Source organism: Alternaria dauci, chromosome 8 (assembly GCF_042100115.1).
Source record: "Alternaria dauci strain A2016 chromosome 8, whole genome shotgun sequence".
NCBI classification, from domain to species: domain Eukaryota; kingdom Fungi; phylum Ascomycota; class Dothideomycetes; order Pleosporales; family Pleosporaceae; genus Alternaria; species Alternaria dauci.
In genome coordinates, this window is record NC_091279.1 from 1,642,452 (window position 1) to 1,663,083 (window position 20,632).

Genomic DNA, 20,632 nt, shown 5'->3' on the forward strand with positions numbered 1-20,632 from the left:
ATACTTATACCTACTACTTATTTTTTAAATCTTTATTATCTTTATAGGGCGTTATCTATAATAGGTAATATAGTACTAGGTTAGATACTATAAAGACTATATTCTTAGTACTATCTTCTAAGAGTATCTTATATATAACTCTCCTAAAAGTGTTATATTAAATAGTTATCTTTATATATATATATATACTAAGGACCTCTTAGTATTACTAATTAAGTAACGTTAGTAACTATTTAGAAGTTAATAAGTATTATTACTAAACCTATTTATATAGGTATATTAAAAGCTATTCTAATAAAAGGATTATATATACTATTTACTAAGGTAACTCCTTAAGGCGCGTTACTAAGTTTATAATATATAAGTTTATATAGTATTTTTATAGCTTTAGCTACGCTAAGTTATAAGATATTTATCTAAGTACTAGTATTAATTAGGTACTTTATAGAGTTACTATTAATTATTACCTAATATTTAGGTAAGTCTATTTATATATAGGCTTATTTATTTTATTAGTATATACTATATACTACTTTAGTAGGGAGTACGTCTTATTCTTTAATCTAAGTATTACCTCTTCTAGTACCTCTATATCTAGTTTATACGCCTGTATTATATAGATAAAGTATACTATACTTTTTACTACTATATATTATTATACTATAATAATTATATTCTAGTATAGGAATATAGATTGCTAGGTTAGGGTTAGTAATAGCTAGCTAATTAGTTTTTATAGTAGAATCTAGGTAATATCTAGAGAACTTAGATTCTATACCTACCCTAACTTCTAATACATTAATACTTCTACTACCCTTAACTACCTCTATATCTCTATCTAAAAGGTTATATAGGTACTTTTTTAGTCCTTCTTAGCTTATTAGGTCTATAATAGTAATACCTCTTACTTCCTAGTTAAGTAAAGCTACTATAATATTGTTAGAGTTTATATAAAGTAACTCCTATAGTCCTTCCTTAAGTAAAGTACTTATAAATTTTATAGCTCTTTTCTTATATCCTTATTATAGTTATTTTAAATCTATAGATATATTACTACTAAAAGTTACTAACTAAGGTAGCTTAATAATAGAGAATAGGTCCTCTTCTTACTATATTTCCTAGTATTAATATATAGTATCTATTAGCTAGGAATTTATAATAAGATTATTAGAGACTATAAGGGTACCTTTATATAGCTCTTTAGTAATCTTATACTCTCTATTATTCTTAGTAGGTCTTCTTTATTTCTAGATATCTCTATTCCTTATACTATTTATATTTTATAATCTTATACTATTCCTAGGTTTAGGGTATATTATAGCGTTAGCTTTAGTAAGAGTTCTAAGAGTAGATTCTTCTCCTCTTAAGATAATATTTACTTTATTAACCTTATCTAGTTAATTATCTATATTAAGTAAGTAGGGGTTAAATAGTTAGTCTTAGAACTACTAGAAGTAAAGTAATCTATTATATTTCTCTTTATATTAGTCTAAAGAGGAAGTAATATTAGCTTAAGCTATAAGGTTTTATAGTCTAGTATACCTTATAGCTAGATATAAGTCTCTTCTTAGAAACTTCTTAAGAATAATACTTAAAGCTAGCTAGTTAAGGATATTATTAGTAATATTAATATATTCTCTAATCTTAGCTTTTAGCTATTAGAGAATAAAGTTAAGAGGAATTAATCTTAGGATCTCTCTAAGTCTTATATATAGAGGGCTAAAGTAGGAAGTCTTATACTTAGTATCTAGGTCTTAGTTAAAGCTAAACTACCCTATTATCTTTAGTTAATTATATAGGTTATAGTCCTTAACCTAATATCCTATCTTATTATATATATTATATATATGATAATATTCTCTACTACTATAATTAGCTATATCTTAGTTTAGGGCTATATTTCTAGGTACTATAGTAATAAAGGTAGTATTATTCCTTTTATTTAGAGGTCTAGCTATTATAGCTTTAGTAATAAAGTATATATAATTACTTAGCTTCTTTAGTAACCTAGACGTATCTAGATAGACTATTAGTATATCTACTATAGCTAGTTTAATCTTTATATCTCTTAGGAATTTTATTAAATTTTCTACCTCCTTATCTATATTATTTAGGGGAGAAGGAATAGTAACTACCTTCTTTATCTTAGATATAGCTTCCCTTATACTTTCTAGGGTAAAGGTTACTTTCTTATTAGATAGTATAATACGTTATATTTCGATATTAATAATACTTCTTTCTTAATAATTTATATTATTAAGACTATTAATCTTCTTATAGTAGGATTTTGTAGGGGAGTATTACTACCTAGAGGATACTAGGCCTAACTAGGCCTAGCTCCTCTCTTAGCTCTCTCTCCTCTTACTATATCTTCCTCCCTTCCCTTTTCCTCTCTTCTAGAGGTTATCTACTATTCTCTATTCTAAATATAAGCTACCTTTATAACTAGCTTACCCTTCTATATATAATATCTACCTTATATAATAGTAGACCTTATAAGCTAATAAGGCTTAGCTTTAGCCTTTATAGACTTTTTTTGTTGTTACAGCACGTTTAGGGACATTTTTTAAAATAAAGTACTAACTAGGTAACTACAGGCTTATATAAGCCTATATTTAGTACTACTAGCACGTACGTAGTATGTTATAAACGCTAGATACAAAGACATATAATAGTATTATACGTAGACTAGAGACTATAAGACGTAACCTTCTAACTTATACACTATCCTCTACTATCCTTTACTATTTCCGCCCTTCGTAACCTTCGTAGCCGCCCTTTATAACCGCCGCCGCCGCTACTACTACCTCTACTACTACTACCTCTACCCCTTCCTAAGAATAACTACTTATAGCTACTACTACACTTTTAACTTTAACTAGAGGAACGTTAGTAGTAGCGCTATCTACGCTATATTCTTATATCTCTATAATATCTATTTAAATTCCCTCTCCTTAAGCCTAGGATATTAATCCTCTCTCACCTATTTAATATTAACTACTTACCTACGTAGCTAGGCCTAGGTTTCCTACCTAAAGCCCCCCTAGTTAAGGAGAAAGATATAGCTAAATATAAGGAGCTTATAGCTATAGCGCCTATTAAGCTAAGCCTTACGCCTAAGCTCCCTAACCTTCTACTATATCTATATTATCCTCTCCTTAATAGACTCTTCTATAATAATATTACTAATATAGGTGTTAATCTAATCCCTCTTAGATACTCTACTGTCCTAGAATATATAGTAGAACTCTAGTAATTACTTATTTAACTTATCGCAGACCCCCTTAGGGCGGCTCCTAGGTATATATAAGGCTAGTATATTATATACTTATAGATAGATTAATTAGTACTAGTCTAGTTAGGGTTTTTAGGCTATAATAGAAGACCTCTTAGATAAAGATCTAAAGGAAATCTATAGTATTTATATATAGTGCGATTTAATTATATAGGATTTAATTATATATAATTTAATTACATATAGTAAGATACTTAAAGTTAGTATTAGTATAAAGGTTAGAAGTAGCTAGGTTTTTATATAACCCTTCTTAGTTATAGTAAATATACTATATCCTCTCTCCCCTTTATAATATATTATAATTATATTACTAGCTAATAGCTAGTAATCCCTATTAAGCCCTCCTAAGGTTTAATAAGTATCTTTTTTTAGTTACCTTTAGTAAATTTTTTTAACCTTAGTTTTCACGTATAGATGTTAGAGCTTTACTACTATAAAACGCTAATTAGTCTAGCGTTTAAATTACGTTATTACTTTATCTTTTTTATTAACTTTTATAACTAATAAGTAAAGGGATAGCTACTTTTTACTTTTTTAAAGTTTTATTTTAATAATACCCCCCTACTTATAGAAAATAAAAAAATTATAAGCTAAAAAGGCTTACTATAGGCTTTTAGCTTAGATTAAAGTAAATAGTCTTTACTTACTCTTAGTTATTATATAGAAGAGTAGTCTTAGTAGCTAGCTCTTAGCTAAGTCTAGTACTTTTAGATAATAAGAAACTAAGTTTCTTATTACTACTATAAGTTTAGATTTAAGACCTTATCTCTAAGAGATAGCTTACTATAAGATAACCTTTTACTAACTAATAGCCTAGAGTATATAGCCTTTTACTATACTTACCTTAGAGTACCTTACCTAGAACCTTATATAAAAGAGTATAAAACCCTAGATAAAACCTCCCTTCTAAAGAAGATAGTAGTTAAGAGGACTAATATTATAATTCTTTAAACTTACCTTATACCTTACTTAGAACCTTACGTAATAGAGTATAACCTTATAGATAAGAACCTAACTCTAGAGAAGATAGTAGTTAAAAGGACTAATATTATAATTTACTAGACTTACTTTAGGGACTAGTTTAGTCTATACCTAATAGCTAGTAACTAAGTTACTTAATAAGTAGTAAACTTTTACTACTACTATATAAAAACTCTTTCTTACTATATAGTTATAAAATTCTACGCACTAAAAATTTCTCCTCTTCTTCTTACTATATATAACCTACTTACTTAACTCTACCTTTCCTCTAACTTAACTATACTAATAGCTAACTAAGATAATAAAGAGTTTAAGTAAAGATAAACTATAACTAAACTTAGGTCTAAGACCTCTTAACTACCTCCCTACTATCCTCTTATATACTTAGTCTTACGCGCCTTAGAAGCTACTAATTACTTAATATTACGCCTAACTAATATAAATAATAATATATTTAACCTTATAGCTAAAGACTCTAACTATAATAGTTTTATTACTTTATAAGAGGCGTAACTAAGTTTTAGTATCTAATTTAGTAGTAGAAAGGTCTAGTAATATAATCCTAGAGCCTTACCCTTTGTAATTAATAGTAAAAGCTTATTAATAGTAGATAAGGTAGATAAAGCTAGCGTAACTATACTACTAGTAAAATATAAACCTACTTTATTTACTCTAGCTAAACCCTTAGTAACCCTGTAGATAAATAATAGGATAAAGAAGTAGTCTAACTAAGTAATAGCCTTTTTAGACTATAGATAGGTAAAAATATATAATAATCTTAACCTCTTCTAGCTAAAGCTTAGTCTAGATAAATAGACTACTTTCTACTTCTTAGTTTAAGAGTTACTATCCTCTAGCTACCCTACTAGTTTTAAGGCCCTTAATAAAGAAGCCCTTAGTAATCTAGCTATAGCTATCTACTCTATATACTAGTATAATTATAACTTATAAATTAGAGTGCGTAAGGAGTAGTAGAGGGTGTAAATATAACTTAAGGATAAAATTATAAAGAATAGGGAGACTAAGAACCTCTAGTAAATACTAGAATAGGAGTATATAGATTAGAACGTATACGCTAAGCTTATAGAGGAGTAGAGGTTATACTATACTAGCTATTAATAGTAGCTTACTAATATTTAAAATAAGCTATATATAGCTTAGCGCGACGCCCTTCTTTAAAAAGATTAGGTTTAGGACGCCTAGCTAAGCTTATATTAACTAGCTTACTAACTATCCCTAAACTAGCTTCCTTCTTTCCTTAACTATAATTAACCTTTATTAGTAAATAAGCTTAACTTATTTAGACACTAGTCCTATAACCTACTACTAATACCTACTAAGGATAATATATCTTTTATAGCTAATAGGGAAGCTATCCCTATTCTAGAACCTCTATAAGGAGTAATAACTATTATTAACTTACTTTAATAGTTCTATAACTCTAAAGACTAGAATAGCCCTAAACTAGCTATCTTTAAGAGTAGTACCTAACGCCTATATAAATTTATTAGAAATATACTTTCGCACTAGTAAGCTAATAGTAAGTATTACTAATATCTACTCTAGTATATTTAGTCTTTCTTTTTATTTATAAGTAGAGAGGCTAGAGATACCTTAGTAGGAGGACTAATAAGCTTTATATATATTTATAAGATAGAAATTAAATACTTTATAGTACTCTTTAATATTTAGGGAGACCTAAACCCCTTTATTATAAATAAAGCCTCTATAATAACTCTTACCTATCTACTTATACTAGAGGAATTTAAGATAAATAAAGAGGCCTAGGTATCTTTCAAAGTCTAATTCATATCCTTAGCTTAGAACCTAAATATTCCCTTTTAGTCTAGGGGAGTTTATATCTTCTAAAAGCTACCTATACGCTATATCTAGAACCTAGCCTTAATTAATTAAACTCTAGATTCTTAAGCCTTATATAATAAGATACTAATAGAAATTACTTAATATATCTTATAGTATAACTCCACTTAGCTTAAAGGCTTCCTAGATTTAAAAGCTAACTAAAACTAATAGGGTAATATACTACACCTAATAGGCTAATTTAGTACTAATAAGGGTACTAGAGCTCCTTATATAATAGGCTACCCTAAGGCTAATAACTTACTAAAGATAGATAATCTACTAAAAGCTAAAAAGCTATTAGCTTCTAAGGATCTAAGGACTTACTTTACCTATAGATTAGTAGATTACTTAGCTTATAATTACTTAAATAAACTTACTAATAAAGGCTCTACTAAAATTAAAGTAGAAACTACTACCTAATACTAGTTTTATACCTACCTAGATAATAGTTTTAACTCTCCCCTAGCTAAGGAATATAAGTCTAATAATACTAAATTAGAGCCTAATTTAGAAAACTAAAAACTCTATAAGCTAGGCTACCCCTTAGAGTAAATAAATAGCTATAGCTAGAAGTATTAGTTAACTCCTATATAGGTATTACTCTATAGGAATCTACTAAGCTTCTATAATAAGTCTCTACTTAGGAATCTTAAGTATTAACCCTAATATAAGATAAACTATCTAAATTTATATTTTATTCTTTTATTAGACGCTCCTATATAGTCCTATATATCTGTTATATATTAGCTAATAATAGCACTAATTCTAATTTTATTTCCTAAAAGTTTCTTAATTAAATCTACACTTTTTAGCTAATTCCCCTAGTTAAATATATTCTTTATAGCAGCTATAATAGTAAACTATTAGAATCTATTACCTATCGCGTTAAATTCTTTCTATAGATAGATAATTATATTAAATAAATAATAGCCTACGTAGTAAACTCTTATAAGTTATTTAATCTAGTCCTTAGGTTTAAATAGTATAAACTCTATTACCCTTAATTAAACTACTAAGATAGTATAATTAAATTTATAGATAAATACTATTAACTAAACTACTAGCTTAAGAAATAACTACTTAGCTTTAGCCTTTACAGACTTTTTTTATTGTTATAGCACATTTAGCGACTTTTTTTGAGATAAAGCGCTAACTAGGTGACCGCGGGCTTATGCCTATGTTCAGCACTACTAGTACACACATAGTGTGTTATAAACGCTAGACATAAAGATATATAATAGTATTATGCGCTTACTAGAGACGAGACGTAACCTTCTAACTTATACGCTATCCTTCGCTATTTCTACCCTCTATAGCCGCTCCTACTCCTACCCCTACTATATCCCTTCCTTATAATACCTATATTACCGCTAACTATAACCTATAAGTTAAATAACTATACAGCTAGTACACTAAGCGCAGCTAATATACTTTAGAGCCTTTTACTATCCCTATAGTTATAGTTATAGCCTTATTTAAACGCTATCTATAATACTATTACTACTAGATAATTAACTTTAGCTAGAGGAATACTAGTAGTATAGTTATCTACGCCTTGTTTCGCTCGCCCTATAGTATACGTTTAAACTCCCTCTCTATAACACCTAGATCCCTCTCCTTAACCGCCTTATTAACGTCTATAATTTATTAGTATAGCTACTTCTTAGTCTCTTTACTAACGCCTAAAGCTACTATAGCTAAGTAGCTATACCTAATAAGCTTAATAAGGTAACGCGTATTAGTATATATAATAAATATTAACTTAAACCCCTTCCTCCTTAGGATTATTATTATAGTCTCCTCTACTCTCTCCTTTATTATAATATAGCTAACCCTAGTCTCTCTTATAAGGTCCTTATTAGGTTTAGTATAGTAAAAGTGCTAAAGGACCTTAGGTTTACGCTCCTCTAACTCCTAGAAGACTTTTAGGGGTAGCTTACTAATATATATAATACTTAGATCTTTTATAATATTAAATAGTATAAGCGGGACCTCCCCTACTAGGGTATAATTATTCTTACAGTATAATATATTAAGGATTACTATAGTATTTGTATACGAGGCGGTTGTATACAGTGTAAAATAATTATATATAGTATTAAAGCTTATAAGTTAATATTAGTATAAAGGTTAGAAGTAGCTAGGTTTTTATATAACCCCCTCTTAGTTATAGTAAATATACTTTATCTTCTCTCCCCTTCGTAATATATTATAATTATATCGCTAGCTAATAGCTAGTAATCCCTATTATACCCTCCTAAGGTTTAATAGGTATCTTTTTTTAGTTACTTTTAGTAAAAATATTTTAACTTTAGTTTTTATGTATAGATATTAGGGCTTTACTATAAAACGCTTACTAGTCCTGTGTTCGAACCGCGTTATTACTTTATCTTTTTTATCGACTTTTGCGACTAAGAAGCAGAGGGATAGCTGCTTTTCATTTTTTTGAAGTTATATTTTAATGATACCCCTATACTTGCAGAAAACAAAAAATTAAAGAATAACTATCTATTATTTATTATAAGAGCTATATAAATGCCTAAGATAATAACTAAGGAGAATAAACCCCTTATAATATCTACTATAGTAGTACTACTAAATAGAATTTAGATATAAGGACTATAGACCCTAAGGTAAGTAAACTAGATCTAGTATATAAAGATTTAGATAATAAAGATATTCCTCCTAATATAGTATATCTAAAGGAACTAGAATAACCCCCTAAACCTAAAGTAGAAATTAAGAAGGTCTTACTTAGGGCTATTTAGATACTAGCTAAAAAGTATTAGATAGATCCTTACTTAATAATATAATAAGTAAGGGAATCTACTTAATTTTAATATACTACTATAGAGGATAACTATAAGAAATTCTTTTCTAAGCCTTAAGATACTATATTAGAGGATATTCTTATACTAGAACTTTTTAAAGAATATATAAAGTTTATCCTTACCTTTAATAAAGTAGCTATATCTAAATTAGTTAACTATTTAGAGTATAACTATAAGATTAAATTAGAACTAGGGGCTATAATACTAAATTATAAGCCCTACCTATTCTTAGGTATCTAAGAAGAAGCTATTACTACTTATATTAAAGATATAGAAGAATATAAATATATTACCCTATCTAAATTACCTATAAGGAATTTACTCCTTATTATTACTAAACTAGATAGGGGTTTATAGGTCTATATAGACTTTTATAACTTTAATAATACTACTATTAAAGATAGGTATCTAATTCTATTCTTCTATAAAACGCTAGCTAAGCTAAATAAGGTAATAATCTTCTCTAAATTTAATATTATTTACGCGTTTTACTATATTAGAATAAAAGAAGATTCTTAGTAGCTTATAGCTTTTACTATATAGTATAGGATATATAAGTATAAAGTTATACCCTTTAGTCTTTATAACGCTTTAGCTATATTTGAAAGAGTAATTAATAGCGCCCTCTTAGAATACCTTAATAAGTTCTATACTACTTTCCTAGATAATATCTTAGTATACTCTAAGAATAAAAAGGACTATATTAAATAAGTTAAAAAGGTCTTCTAAAGACTTAAAGCCTAAGGATTCTACGTTAACCTAAAGAAGTCTAAATTCTATAAAACCTATATTAAGTTCCTAGGGATAATTATTACTAGTTATAGTATAGAAATAAACTTAGCTAAAGTATCTACTATTAAGGAATAAGAGATACTAACTAATATAAAAGAACTACTTATATTCCTTACCTATACTAAATTCTACTAATAATTTATTAAAAATTACTTTACTATTAGCCTCCCCTTAGTAAAATATATTAAAGCTTACGTAGTACTTAGTAAAAAACCTAAGGGTAAGAGCTAAATAGTATATAAACTACTTATCTAGGATATAGAATATAAAGTAGCCTTTAATATACTTAAAGCTAGCTTCTACCTTAGCCTTATCCTAATATACTTTAACCCTTCTAAACCTATCTATATCTTTATAAACGCCTTAGCCTAGGCTACTAAAGGAGTTATAAACTAGATAAATATATAAGGCGTACTTTAACTTATTACCTTCTTTTTAAAAAAGTACTTACCTATAGAATATAACTATAATATCTATAACTTAGAGCTAATAGGTATTATTTAGGTATTTAAAGAATAGGAACCTAAACTTATAGGCTCTAAATACTAAATATATATAGTCTCTAATTATAAGAATTTAGAGATATTTATAACTACTAAGGCGCTTACCTATTACTAAGCTTATTAGTTACTATTCTTATCTTAGTTTAACTTTAAAATTATCTACTAACTAAGCGCCTCTAACTTTAAAGTAGACGCCCTTAGTAGAAGGCTATAAGATATTCTAGATAACCCTAAAGACCCTTACTATACTTAGAAATCTATTATTCTAGGTCCTAAGAACCTATTACTAGGTATATAGCTAGCTATAGTAATAGTACTTTAAGCCTTAACTCTAGCTTCTAGTTACTATTCTAACTATCTCTACCTAGAATAAGAATACATCCTTAGAATAATAGTAACTAATATAGAGGATAATAATAATAGGGCTAAGGAGATAACTAAATTACCTCTATCTAATAGAGTTACTAATCCCTTGCTTCCCTCTTATAAAGAAGATCTATAACTAATAGAGGAACTACTTAATTAAGTTTACACAAATAATAAAATAGCTATAAAGGCTTTTAAAGCTATTAATACTTACTAGACTAAGCTTTCTAAGTAGTTTTATAAGTATAGATTCTACTTTAGTACTACTAATATCTCCTTTATTAGAGATAGCCTAAGCTGCTATTTATTTATTAATAAAATAAGACTCTATATCCCTATAGATACCTACTTCTACTACTATATTTTTAACCTCTACTATAACTATAAGATTTTAGGGTATAAAGGCCTACGTTTAATACTATATCTAATATATAACTATTATTACTAGCTAAAGATAAGCTAGTCTATTACTAAATACTATAACGCTTATATAGTTTATACCTAAATAAAATTACTATAGGATAGTAAATATAGATAACTTAGACTATTACCTTTACCTTACTAACGCTAGTCTAACCTTATAGTAGACTTTATTTAAGACTTACCCCCCTCTAGACTAAATAGAAGAGAATTCTATAATATCTTAGTAGTAGTAGACTATCTTACTAAAAGGCGCTATTTTTACCTAATATATAGAAGGACTATAGTAGAAGCTTTATACTACTTTATAAACGTCTTTAAGTACTATAAGCTACCCCTTAGTATTATTTTAGACTATAGTACTAATTTTATTATCCCTTTTTAGAAATACGTCTATAAACGCCTCTAGATAAAGTAAATCTTATTTACTACCTATTACCTCGAAATAGATAGCTAAATAGAATACGCTAACTAATCTCTTAAAACCTACTTATACAAGTTTATTAACTATATATAAGATAACTAGGCTACCTAGCTTTATATAGCTAAATTCTAAGTTAATAATACTATTAATACTAGTACTAGTATAACCCTATTCTTTACTAACCTAAGATACTATCTAAGAAGTAGTATTTACCTACATAAGAATATAGAAGTAAATCTACTAAGACTAGTAAAGGATTAAGTAATCTACGCTAAAGAGATAATAGATTTAGACTTAGATTTAGTTATATACTTTAAAGAATAGCTCTAATAGGCTAGTTAAGAATAAATAGATTAAGTAAATACTAAATAATATATAGTTTTATACTATAGTCTAGGTAATAAAGTTTAGACATCTACTATTAATTTAAGTATACTATAAAACTCTAAGAAGCTTACTAACTACTAGGTAGGACCTTTTAAAGTTAAGTAAATTATTTATAATAAATAAGCGTATAAACTTAACCTCCCTAAGGAAATAATTAGGAATAGGACTTTTCCTATCTTTTACCTTAAACTTCTCTAGCTAGTAGCTACTAAAGCCCTTCTAGACTAAGTACCTACTAGACTACTCCTAGTAGAAGTTATAATAAGTAATAGAGACACTTATACTAAGTAGCTAGTAGATAAGTTTATTAATATAGCCCCTCTATAAACTAGTAAGGTTAAAGGAAAAAAGGCGTATAAAATTAAATAGATTAACTATCTAAAGCTAACTTAGTATAAAGCTAGTAACTATCTTAACTATTAAAATACTAAATTATTCTATTAGAAATACCTTAATAAGCTAAAACCCCTAGGACTTAGTATACTAAATAGCTAGAGACTACTCCCTAAAGACGCTAGTAATTACCTTAATAAATACTTTAGTAATAATAAGGTTAAAGTATAAGCTACTAGTTTAGCTTAATAGCTTAGCTATTCTATAAGTATAGTATATACTTAACCTATAGTAACTAATTAAATTAAATGTCCCTTATATAGTCTAGGAACACTAATTAGCTTAGTTTTTATATCCTAAGGTTAAGGTAGTAGAAAATAGCTTAGAGATACGCTTTTTATATAGGAAACCTTTTAGATATATATAGCCTTATATAAACTATACCTAGTTCTTAAAAAGTATAAGGTCTAGTAGTTTTTATACTTTTAGTATACTTTTTTTAACTTTAAATTACTTTCTCTTCTTTATACTAGCTAGAGGACTAGCTAAGCCTTTTTTTTAGGGGGGGCACGTATAAGGGAGTATTACTACCTAGAGGATACTAGGCTTAACTAGGCCTAGCTCCTCTCTTAGCTCTCTCTCCTCTTACTATATCTTCCTCCCTTCCCTCTTCTTCTCTTCTAGAGGTTATCTACTATTCTCTATTCTAAATATAAGCTACCTTTATAACTAGCTTACCCTTCTGTGCGTAACGTCTACCTTATAGTAAGATAGTATATTATATAACTCTTAGCCCTATAATAGTTATTACCTTCTAATATAGTTACTAGTTAGCCTTTAACCCTAACCCTTACGTTAAGGAGAGATCCTTCTTATTACCTTATAATAAAAGGCTAAGGCTAAACTAAGTAAATATAAAATAAATTTACTGCTCTTTTTAAAAGTTCTACTTATAAGTTTTGATATATATAGTTTAGTTTATCTTAGGCTAACTCTAAGGCTTACTAGCTAAAGCTTTAGGCTCTACTTATAATAATAATCTTTAAGTAGGTTATTTGTAGTTATAACTAATCTACTATAAATTCTATTATATAATTAGCTAATTAAATATTCTTTTATAATTCCTCTTCTTTACTTAAGCTTCTACTTACTCTAACAGTTCTTATCTATTACTTACTATCTATACTAAGCTCTAGACTAGTACTCTTATTGTCTTACCCTCACTAGGTGTTCCGCTAGAGTCCATTGCGAACAACAACCAATACCCTGGTAGCGCGACACCTGGATCGCCCGGTATAGTCACAACATAGCTGGTGCCACTTCCCGTATGGGTCAACGCAATTCGTCTCTGATCTGTGTTGACGGTATGGGTGGCTGTACCGAACCTAACCAGCGAGAACCTCGTAATGGCCCCCGTCGTCGTTATGCTCAATGTCGCACCCAGCCTGACACTAGATGCAACTGTACTTATAACAGGGCGCGTACGTCTTGTTCCATCAGTGTTGAGCAGGTAAGGTGGCAAGAAGATCTCAGCGTCGAAGTGGTTGCTCTCTGGTACGCCGCCGTACTGTGTACATGGACCGCACAAACCACCACCGCCATTGAATACCGTCGCATCGGGAAGAAGAATCGCGACTGAGTGGTACGTTCGCGGAACCTGCATAGGGTTGAGCTGCGTCCATCGACCAGTTGCTGGATCCCAGAGCTCAGGCGTAAGCTGCGCCGTGTCGTCCTTGAATGGTTGGAGTCGCGATTGGCCGCCGGTAACGAAGACTGTTCCATCAGGCAATACGACACTGTTGGCAAAACCACGTGCATATGTCATGGACTGTGTCTTTGTGACCGTCGGATTCGTCTTGGGCGCTCCGATGGTGACAACATATGCATTCGTCCGTCCGTCACTAAGCGAAAGCGCCATTAGCATGTGCACAGTCCACAGTGTTCAGAATGTGTTTTCATACCTGTTCTCGTAATCCGCAGCCCCTCCTGCCGTTAGGATCTTTCCGGCTGTTGCGTCAAACATAGCGGCGTTCCCGTTCATAGCGTGCCCGTCGTCCAAACGGTTGCCGGCACCTGTGGTGCTACCAGCTGCAACAGTATCGTACCAGTTCATTGCGATCGACGGCCCGGCTTGGAACACTGTTTGGTTCTTCCAGCTATACTTTGTTATGATGACAAACGATAAGAACAAGGTGTTCGACTTACCCGAAGAGCCAAGCATGATTGTCCGAGCGCCATACGCCCCCACGATCAGCTGTGAGCATGGGACTGACAAGAGCGTTTTGCAGCATGGTCCATGTGTTTGAAACGGGATTGTATATCTCGCCATTCTTGCCGCCTGTTCCCCCGCTCCAAGAGCCACCAATATTGAAGACGCGTCCATCCGAACACGTCGTGGTAGATTGATATCCTCGAGCTATCCGCATGTCGCTTCCTGGATTCCATGCTCCGACTGACGGGTCGTAGACACTGGTCTTGGCAGCATCACTACCACCCGTGACAATGACCCGACCGTTGAAATCCATTGAGATGCCAGGGCAAAACATGTCGTGTTGGGTGTTGGATACTTGCAGTTGAGTTGATTCGCCCGTAGCAGGATCGTAGATACCTGTTTGAGTGAAACCTCTTTGGCCGCCGAAGTTGTCTTTTGCAAACGCCGACCACATCAGCACCTTTCCATTTGGGAGCAATGCAGCAGCCGCCGGTATGAGTGGGAAATCCACAGTCTTCTCCCACAAGCCCTTGCCTGCTACTGGCGGGGTGTATGTTGTGTCTTGGAAGATGTTGATTTCAGCAATGGCAGTCCACTGATTAACGTCGTTCTGCGCCTCTGAAGTCGCAGTAACTCTCACATACCGCGCTGGTCTCGCGACAAAGAATGTTTTCTTCGTGGTTGCATCATTGTTATATGTACCGACAGCGGCGATCTGCCACCTTGTACCATCGGAGCTGACTTCAATCCTGTGGCCTCCTATTCGACCATTCGCGTTGTCGCTCGGACGTGGCTGAAGGCTTACTGCGTTGACATTGTATACCGCTTTCATGTCGACAACGATCCAATTAGGTAGGGCGTCGACAGGGGCAGGCGCATACTTGGAGTGCCAGAAACTTGTTCCATTCCCATCGAGAGCCCGATAAGCTTCGTTACCGGCCTGAAAACTGTCTGACGTGGCGGTCCATCCGGAGCGGCTGATAGCGATAGAAGCAGAATCGACAAAACTAATAAAAACGGCAAACGCGATGAGAACCGCTGATAGGAATGACTTGTTGCTCATATCGAAGTTAAGTAGACGAAGTCTGATGGTCTGATGCTGATGTGAGTCCTACCGTGGGGAAGCCTCTCAACTTATAGTTTTCGATACAGTCTTACCAACTGGTCAGCTTACGCAACGCCCCAAGGACACCAACATCGTGCGTTTCGTAATGGTTCTTCGTTCCGGACTTGCACGCACCGCGTGACACACATTGAACGCTGATGTATACTATGATTCCATTCAACAACCCTGTCCGTAACATACACACATGTCTAAACATAGATATGCGGAGGCCGTCACTGAGTCACGAGGATACCAAACCAGGTCGATTGTGCATTGTAGATTATCCGTTATCGAAAAGAACGCCATGTGGCGTTAACAATCTTGCGGCGTACCTCAGAAATGGGTGTAAGATTGCTTGCTTGGCTCGGTTGTAAATCTTGGCTATGGGATATATTAGCGTGCATGCTAGCTGCATGTCAAGAGCCTGGAAGTACACGCACCAAGGCTGGACCGGGTGTTCGGATCCCGTCTCTATCGTGAAAAATGATGTATGTATCCTCATCTGTCATGGTGGGCAGCAGGGGTAGTGTCCAATATTCGATGCATGCAGAGTCGTCTTAGCTGTGTATTTCGGGTGGGGCAGAGTTGGTTCGTATGGCTGACCGGGACCCTGCATGAACGCTGCCAACTCCCCAATGAGCTTCTAGATCCACGACTCTGTACGCTAGTCATGCATAACAGCATGTCACTGTCATGCTTTCCACCGCTAAGATTCCATCCAGTCTAATCCACTGTTTCCATAGACTCTGAGATGTCGTCCGCCACTTCGATAAGATTCCGTATATCGTTGTTGTGCTCTGCTTTGCTACTGCCGGTATCGTTCTCCCATTGGCCCTCTTCTTCATCCAGGTCTTCTTCAATAGCAGCTGGGTCTAGGCTCTCTTCGTACCACAATTGTGCTAAGTTAGACCTCTGCTTTTCGATCTGACACAAGGCGTATGAATCAATATCGTAATTCGTTGCCAGCTCCCACCAGATCCTGTCGACTTCCTTCATAAAGTACGAGGCTGGTGCACCAACTTCGTCGCGACAAGTCAACGTGATTTCTCTGAGAGCTGGGGGCTCGTGCTCGCCAGGCTCTTCTGATGCAAATCCTGCTACCCAGTTCTCAATCTCTTCGCCTGGATAAAAGACCTCGAGTATCTCTAGCTTGGGGGGCAAATCCTTTGGCTGGCAAGATTTGCTTGCAAGAGACATAGATCCTGCGGCAAAGAGAAACGCCTGCGGAACGACGAGATGTTTCAATACGTTGAAATGGCGGAGTGTGTCCTTCGGACTTGTTACCATATCGAGAAGCCACTCGAGTTCTGAGTCATCATCTGGCGTTTCAAGCGTGATAGCAAGTGTCTCTAGGGTGTTCTGCATGCTATTCAATTGATCCATGAAATAGCCTCCTTCCAGCTGCGTGTTTAGATCATCACCAATATGATAGCCATCATTGATACTGCGAGGATAAGAGCTCAACATGTGTATAGTAGAAATCGAACAGGTGGACTTACAGCAGTATCTCAAGACTCCGAAGCTGCACACAACCGAGCGCGTCGAAAAGGTCGCCAAGCTGTATCTCCGCTTTTTCGATCAGCAAACGATCTGCAAACTGTACCGATACGGTCAAAGCAAGGTCCTCAAGGTTCTCGGCGCCTTCCAGACACCCGGGTCCGTTGAGACGCAGAATGGTGCCGATGGATATCGTCTTCAGATCGAGGCTTGTCAGGCAAGCAAAATCTATCCCGGACTTGAAAAGATGTGTATCGCTTGTAGTGAGATGACGAAGGGTACTCCATCCGCTAACGATACTGGGAGGGGCAGACATGCCCCCAAAGAGCCCAGAAATGCACTCGCTCGAAGGCGGACCTCGATGATGGTCCTTCACCCAGAGCTCGAGGTGGATGAGGTTTGGAAGGAGCAGAAGCAAAACCCCAGCAAACCCTGACTCAATCGAGTTCTGGATGGTTTGGTGCCAGGGGTGTTTTCTGTATCCTAGTTCTTCTAGCCTTGCTAAACTCTGCGTGCGCAATGGCGCAAGCCGAAATCCCTGCTCTTCGCAGAGCTTTGCGATACTCTTGCGCACTGTTCTAACGCGTAGAACTTTTACTTGGGTTGCAAGATCAGGGCGGTCGAAGAGCGTACGGAGGAGCCTCAGAAGCGGGTTTACCTTGGGGTGGCAGCCACAGGATATCGACAATTTCGCTACAGTGTGTAGAACCTCCTGCCCAGCCGCACGGAACTTGCGAGATGTAAGGCACAAATTCTTGAGCGATCTAGGTGCAGCCGAGTCGGGAAGGTGGTAAGCGATCTGCAGTAGCAGCTCCTCCGGCAGCTCATGGATTGGTGAGCCTAATGAAAGCGCCATTATGGTAAAAGAAGTGTACTGGAGGTAATGCGTAAGACAGAAGACCGGCCGGGGCCAGTACCTGGTCCCGACGTGTTGCGGAACGCTTCCGGAAGATTGTACGTGACGAAAAGCGCTTATCGTGAGTTGTAAGGCAGAGGCAAAAACTGCCGTGTACTCTGTCCGCTGACTAAATTGGCCCCGCGGGTACCTTGGGGCAAGTTTCCACCAAAGAGGTCGCAAATAGGTGAGATCCGGTGAGTTCGAGTGATGAGATGTGGCGCTGGTGTTTTGGACTGGTGCTGGACGGCTGACACGATGCCTGCTAATTAGAACGAAGGCAGTAGCGGGGACCATGTCACACGATGACGTAATCATATCCTCAACTATGGAAGGCGTGCAGACACAGATTCAAAACACAAGGACTCGCGGTGTCTTGCAGTAGGTATGGCCACTGATCTCTTGCTAGAGGCTGACGCAATCACACGTCCTTTGCTCGCCCTTTCCCCTCCCTTAGCAGCATCTTGAGCAGGAACAACAAACTTGTCGCCGCACCCATGCCGCTCAGTCCGACACTAGTGTACATGGCGCCACGGTAGCCGTTCAATTCGTCCGAAACTGTTGCTCCGCCATTGTTGACATGCACCTCGACTGTGCCCGCAATGCCAACCCCGATACTGATACTGTAGTTCACGATAGTGTTGACCAAGCTCGCTGCCATACCTTGGTGCTTCTTAGCGACGGCGTTGCTCATGATCAGCGTGCCGGCAGGAAAGCTCATGTCCATGCCCCATGGAATGATGAGCGTAGTGACAAATGTTTGAGCCCAGTAGGTTTGGCGGATTGGCAGTGTGGCAACGAGGATGCTACCTGTCAGGAAGGCAAGCATACTGATGAGCATAACCCATGCAGGGCCAATACGTGAGATGACACGGCCAGTGGTAACGGCGGCGACGAAGCCTGAGATTGCGACCGGACAAAGGTGAGCCATGGTCAGGAGCGGAGAGTCGCCTCGCAGCCGTTGAAGGAACTGGACGAAGTAATAGACCCAGATACCTGCATTTGTTATCAGTAACTTTGTCCTCCCGTAGGCTCGATGATGAGGTTGTTGCTTACCGAATGCAGCCCAGCCGCAGGCTATGCAAGTCATTACGAATGAGACATCTGTGCTAAGAACATCGAACGGGATGAGTGGCTTCTTGGCAACTCTGATCTCTATCCAAAAGAAGGTGAGAAATAAGAGGATGCCGATTATCAACAGCACATAAATGTACGGGTGCTCCCATCCAAAGCCTGGTGCTTGGTTCCAGGCAAAGTTGAACAAGATCATGGCGGTGATGCCCACGCTTGCGCCGAGCAAGTCGAGCTCGCGGATTCGCTCTCTGTGGGAGAGACTGCGCACATCCGCATCGAGAGGCACAGAGGGAAGTATGAATATTGACAGGAGGGCGAGGCAGAAAAGCGCAATGCTAAACGTCCAGAAGGTCCACGGCCACCACAAGAGCGACCACAACCCAGCAAATGTTCCGCCAACTACAGCACCACCTGCAGAACGTTGAGAAGCATACCAAACCATGAGGCGAAGAATACTTACCAGGTGCACATGCTCCAAACAGCGAGAAAACCATGTCTTTCCTCCTTCCCTCATTGTAGGTCGCGCCCAAAAGGCCGAGTGCATTCGGCAGTAATAATGCTGGCCCAATGCCACCCAGCACTCGCGAGAAGATAAACAGCACTTGGCTGCCATTCCCATCAACATACACACTGCACCCTGCCACCACGTTCCAGATAGCGAACCAAACAAAGCCCACGATCAACATGTTTTTGTATCCGAAAAGGTCTCCACATCGGCCAGACAAGAGGATGAAAGTGCCGACCGTCAGTGAGTAGCCCGCTATCAGCCAGGCCAAAATGCCAGGGTCGGTGATGCCAAGATCGGGGCCGATAATGTGCAGAATGTTCAAGGTACCGAGGAGACCTGCTTGGGTGACAAACTGGGCGGAGCAAAGCAGGCCGACGAAGAGTACTTCGCGCATTGGAGACATTGTCTCTGCAATAGATTTCGTCTTCGCTAGCTCCAGGTCCCGGTGCTGCTTGCAAGCAGAAGCAGAGGTGTGCGAGCTGTGGCGATCCATGTTTCCGTGGGTATCAATGTACTGGAGGTCGCTGTCTGGAGAAGTAGAAGAATTCTCGGTTGTTGGGTCGGGGACACATCTTGCCTCTTCCATTCTTAAACAATTCAACGATGCCACAAGGAGGGATGTCTGTTGGATGCGGTCTGGCAAACGCCTTTAAGTTACAAGGGAAGAATGCCAGGTATTGGTTGTGGCCATGGAAGTTGGTCGATGGTAGAAGATTTTCAACTATTGCGCCTGAGTTGTTATGGCTGCATGTTCCGAGATGGAACCGCGATGGCGACAGTGCTGATCAACTACCGACGTGTTTGGACGCTGGTGCGGGAAGTGTCCGTGTGGAAATCGATATCGTTGTCCAAAGAAGCAGATCTGCCTACAAAAGACATGGTACAAGCTCTTCTATCGCCTAACATATTCAACCTTTACGTGCTGATAGTCCAGATTGTAAAGCTTTACGTGAGCGCGGAATTGAGTCGTTTGGGCAAAGAAAAGCGGGTCTGCCGAACCTTGGCCGCTGTCAAAAGCAGTTTCTTCGGGAAAAAAAAAGGTGGGTCATGGTTTCGCGTGCCAGAGTCTAGATCAGCTAGGGAAGCTTTCGCCGCGTATGATGATAAATAAGCCTTGACGTAAGCGTTCGCCGGGACCATGCGCAG

General features: G+C 36.0%; 3 protein-coding genes across 3 annotated transcripts; all 3 read right to left on the reverse strand.

Annotated features, from left to right (window-relative positions):
* Window positions 1-13,387: 13,387 nt before the first annotated feature.
* ACET3X_008494 (uncharacterized protein) lies at window positions 13,388-15,470 on the reverse strand (the record flags this gene model as incomplete). The annotated part of the gene is made up of 3 exons (XM_069454674.1): window positions 13,388-14,096; window positions 14,157-14,351; window positions 14,401-15,470. 3 exons carry the CDS (start codon window positions 15,468-15,470, stop codon window positions 13,388-13,390), a joined length of 1,974 nt encoding a protein of 657 aa, XP_069304096.1.
* Window positions 15,471-16,235: 765 nt separating this feature from the next.
* Window positions 16,236-17,325, reverse strand: ACET3X_008495 (uncharacterized protein; the record flags this gene model as incomplete). The annotated part of the gene is made up of 2 exons (XM_069454675.1): window positions 16,236-16,956; window positions 17,012-17,325. 2 exons carry the CDS (start codon window positions 17,323-17,325, stop codon window positions 16,236-16,238), a joined length of 1,035 nt encoding a protein of 344 aa, XP_069304097.1.
* A 1,000-nt stretch (window positions 17,326-18,325) lies between these two features.
* ACET3X_008496 (uncharacterized protein) lies at window positions 18,326-19,979 on the reverse strand (the record flags this gene model as incomplete). The annotated part of the gene is made up of 3 exons (XM_069454676.1): window positions 18,326-18,900; window positions 18,961-19,389; window positions 19,439-19,979. 3 exons carry the CDS (start codon window positions 19,977-19,979, stop codon window positions 18,326-18,328), a joined length of 1,545 nt encoding a protein of 514 aa, XP_069304098.1.
* Window positions 19,980-20,632: the final 653 nt, after the last annotated feature.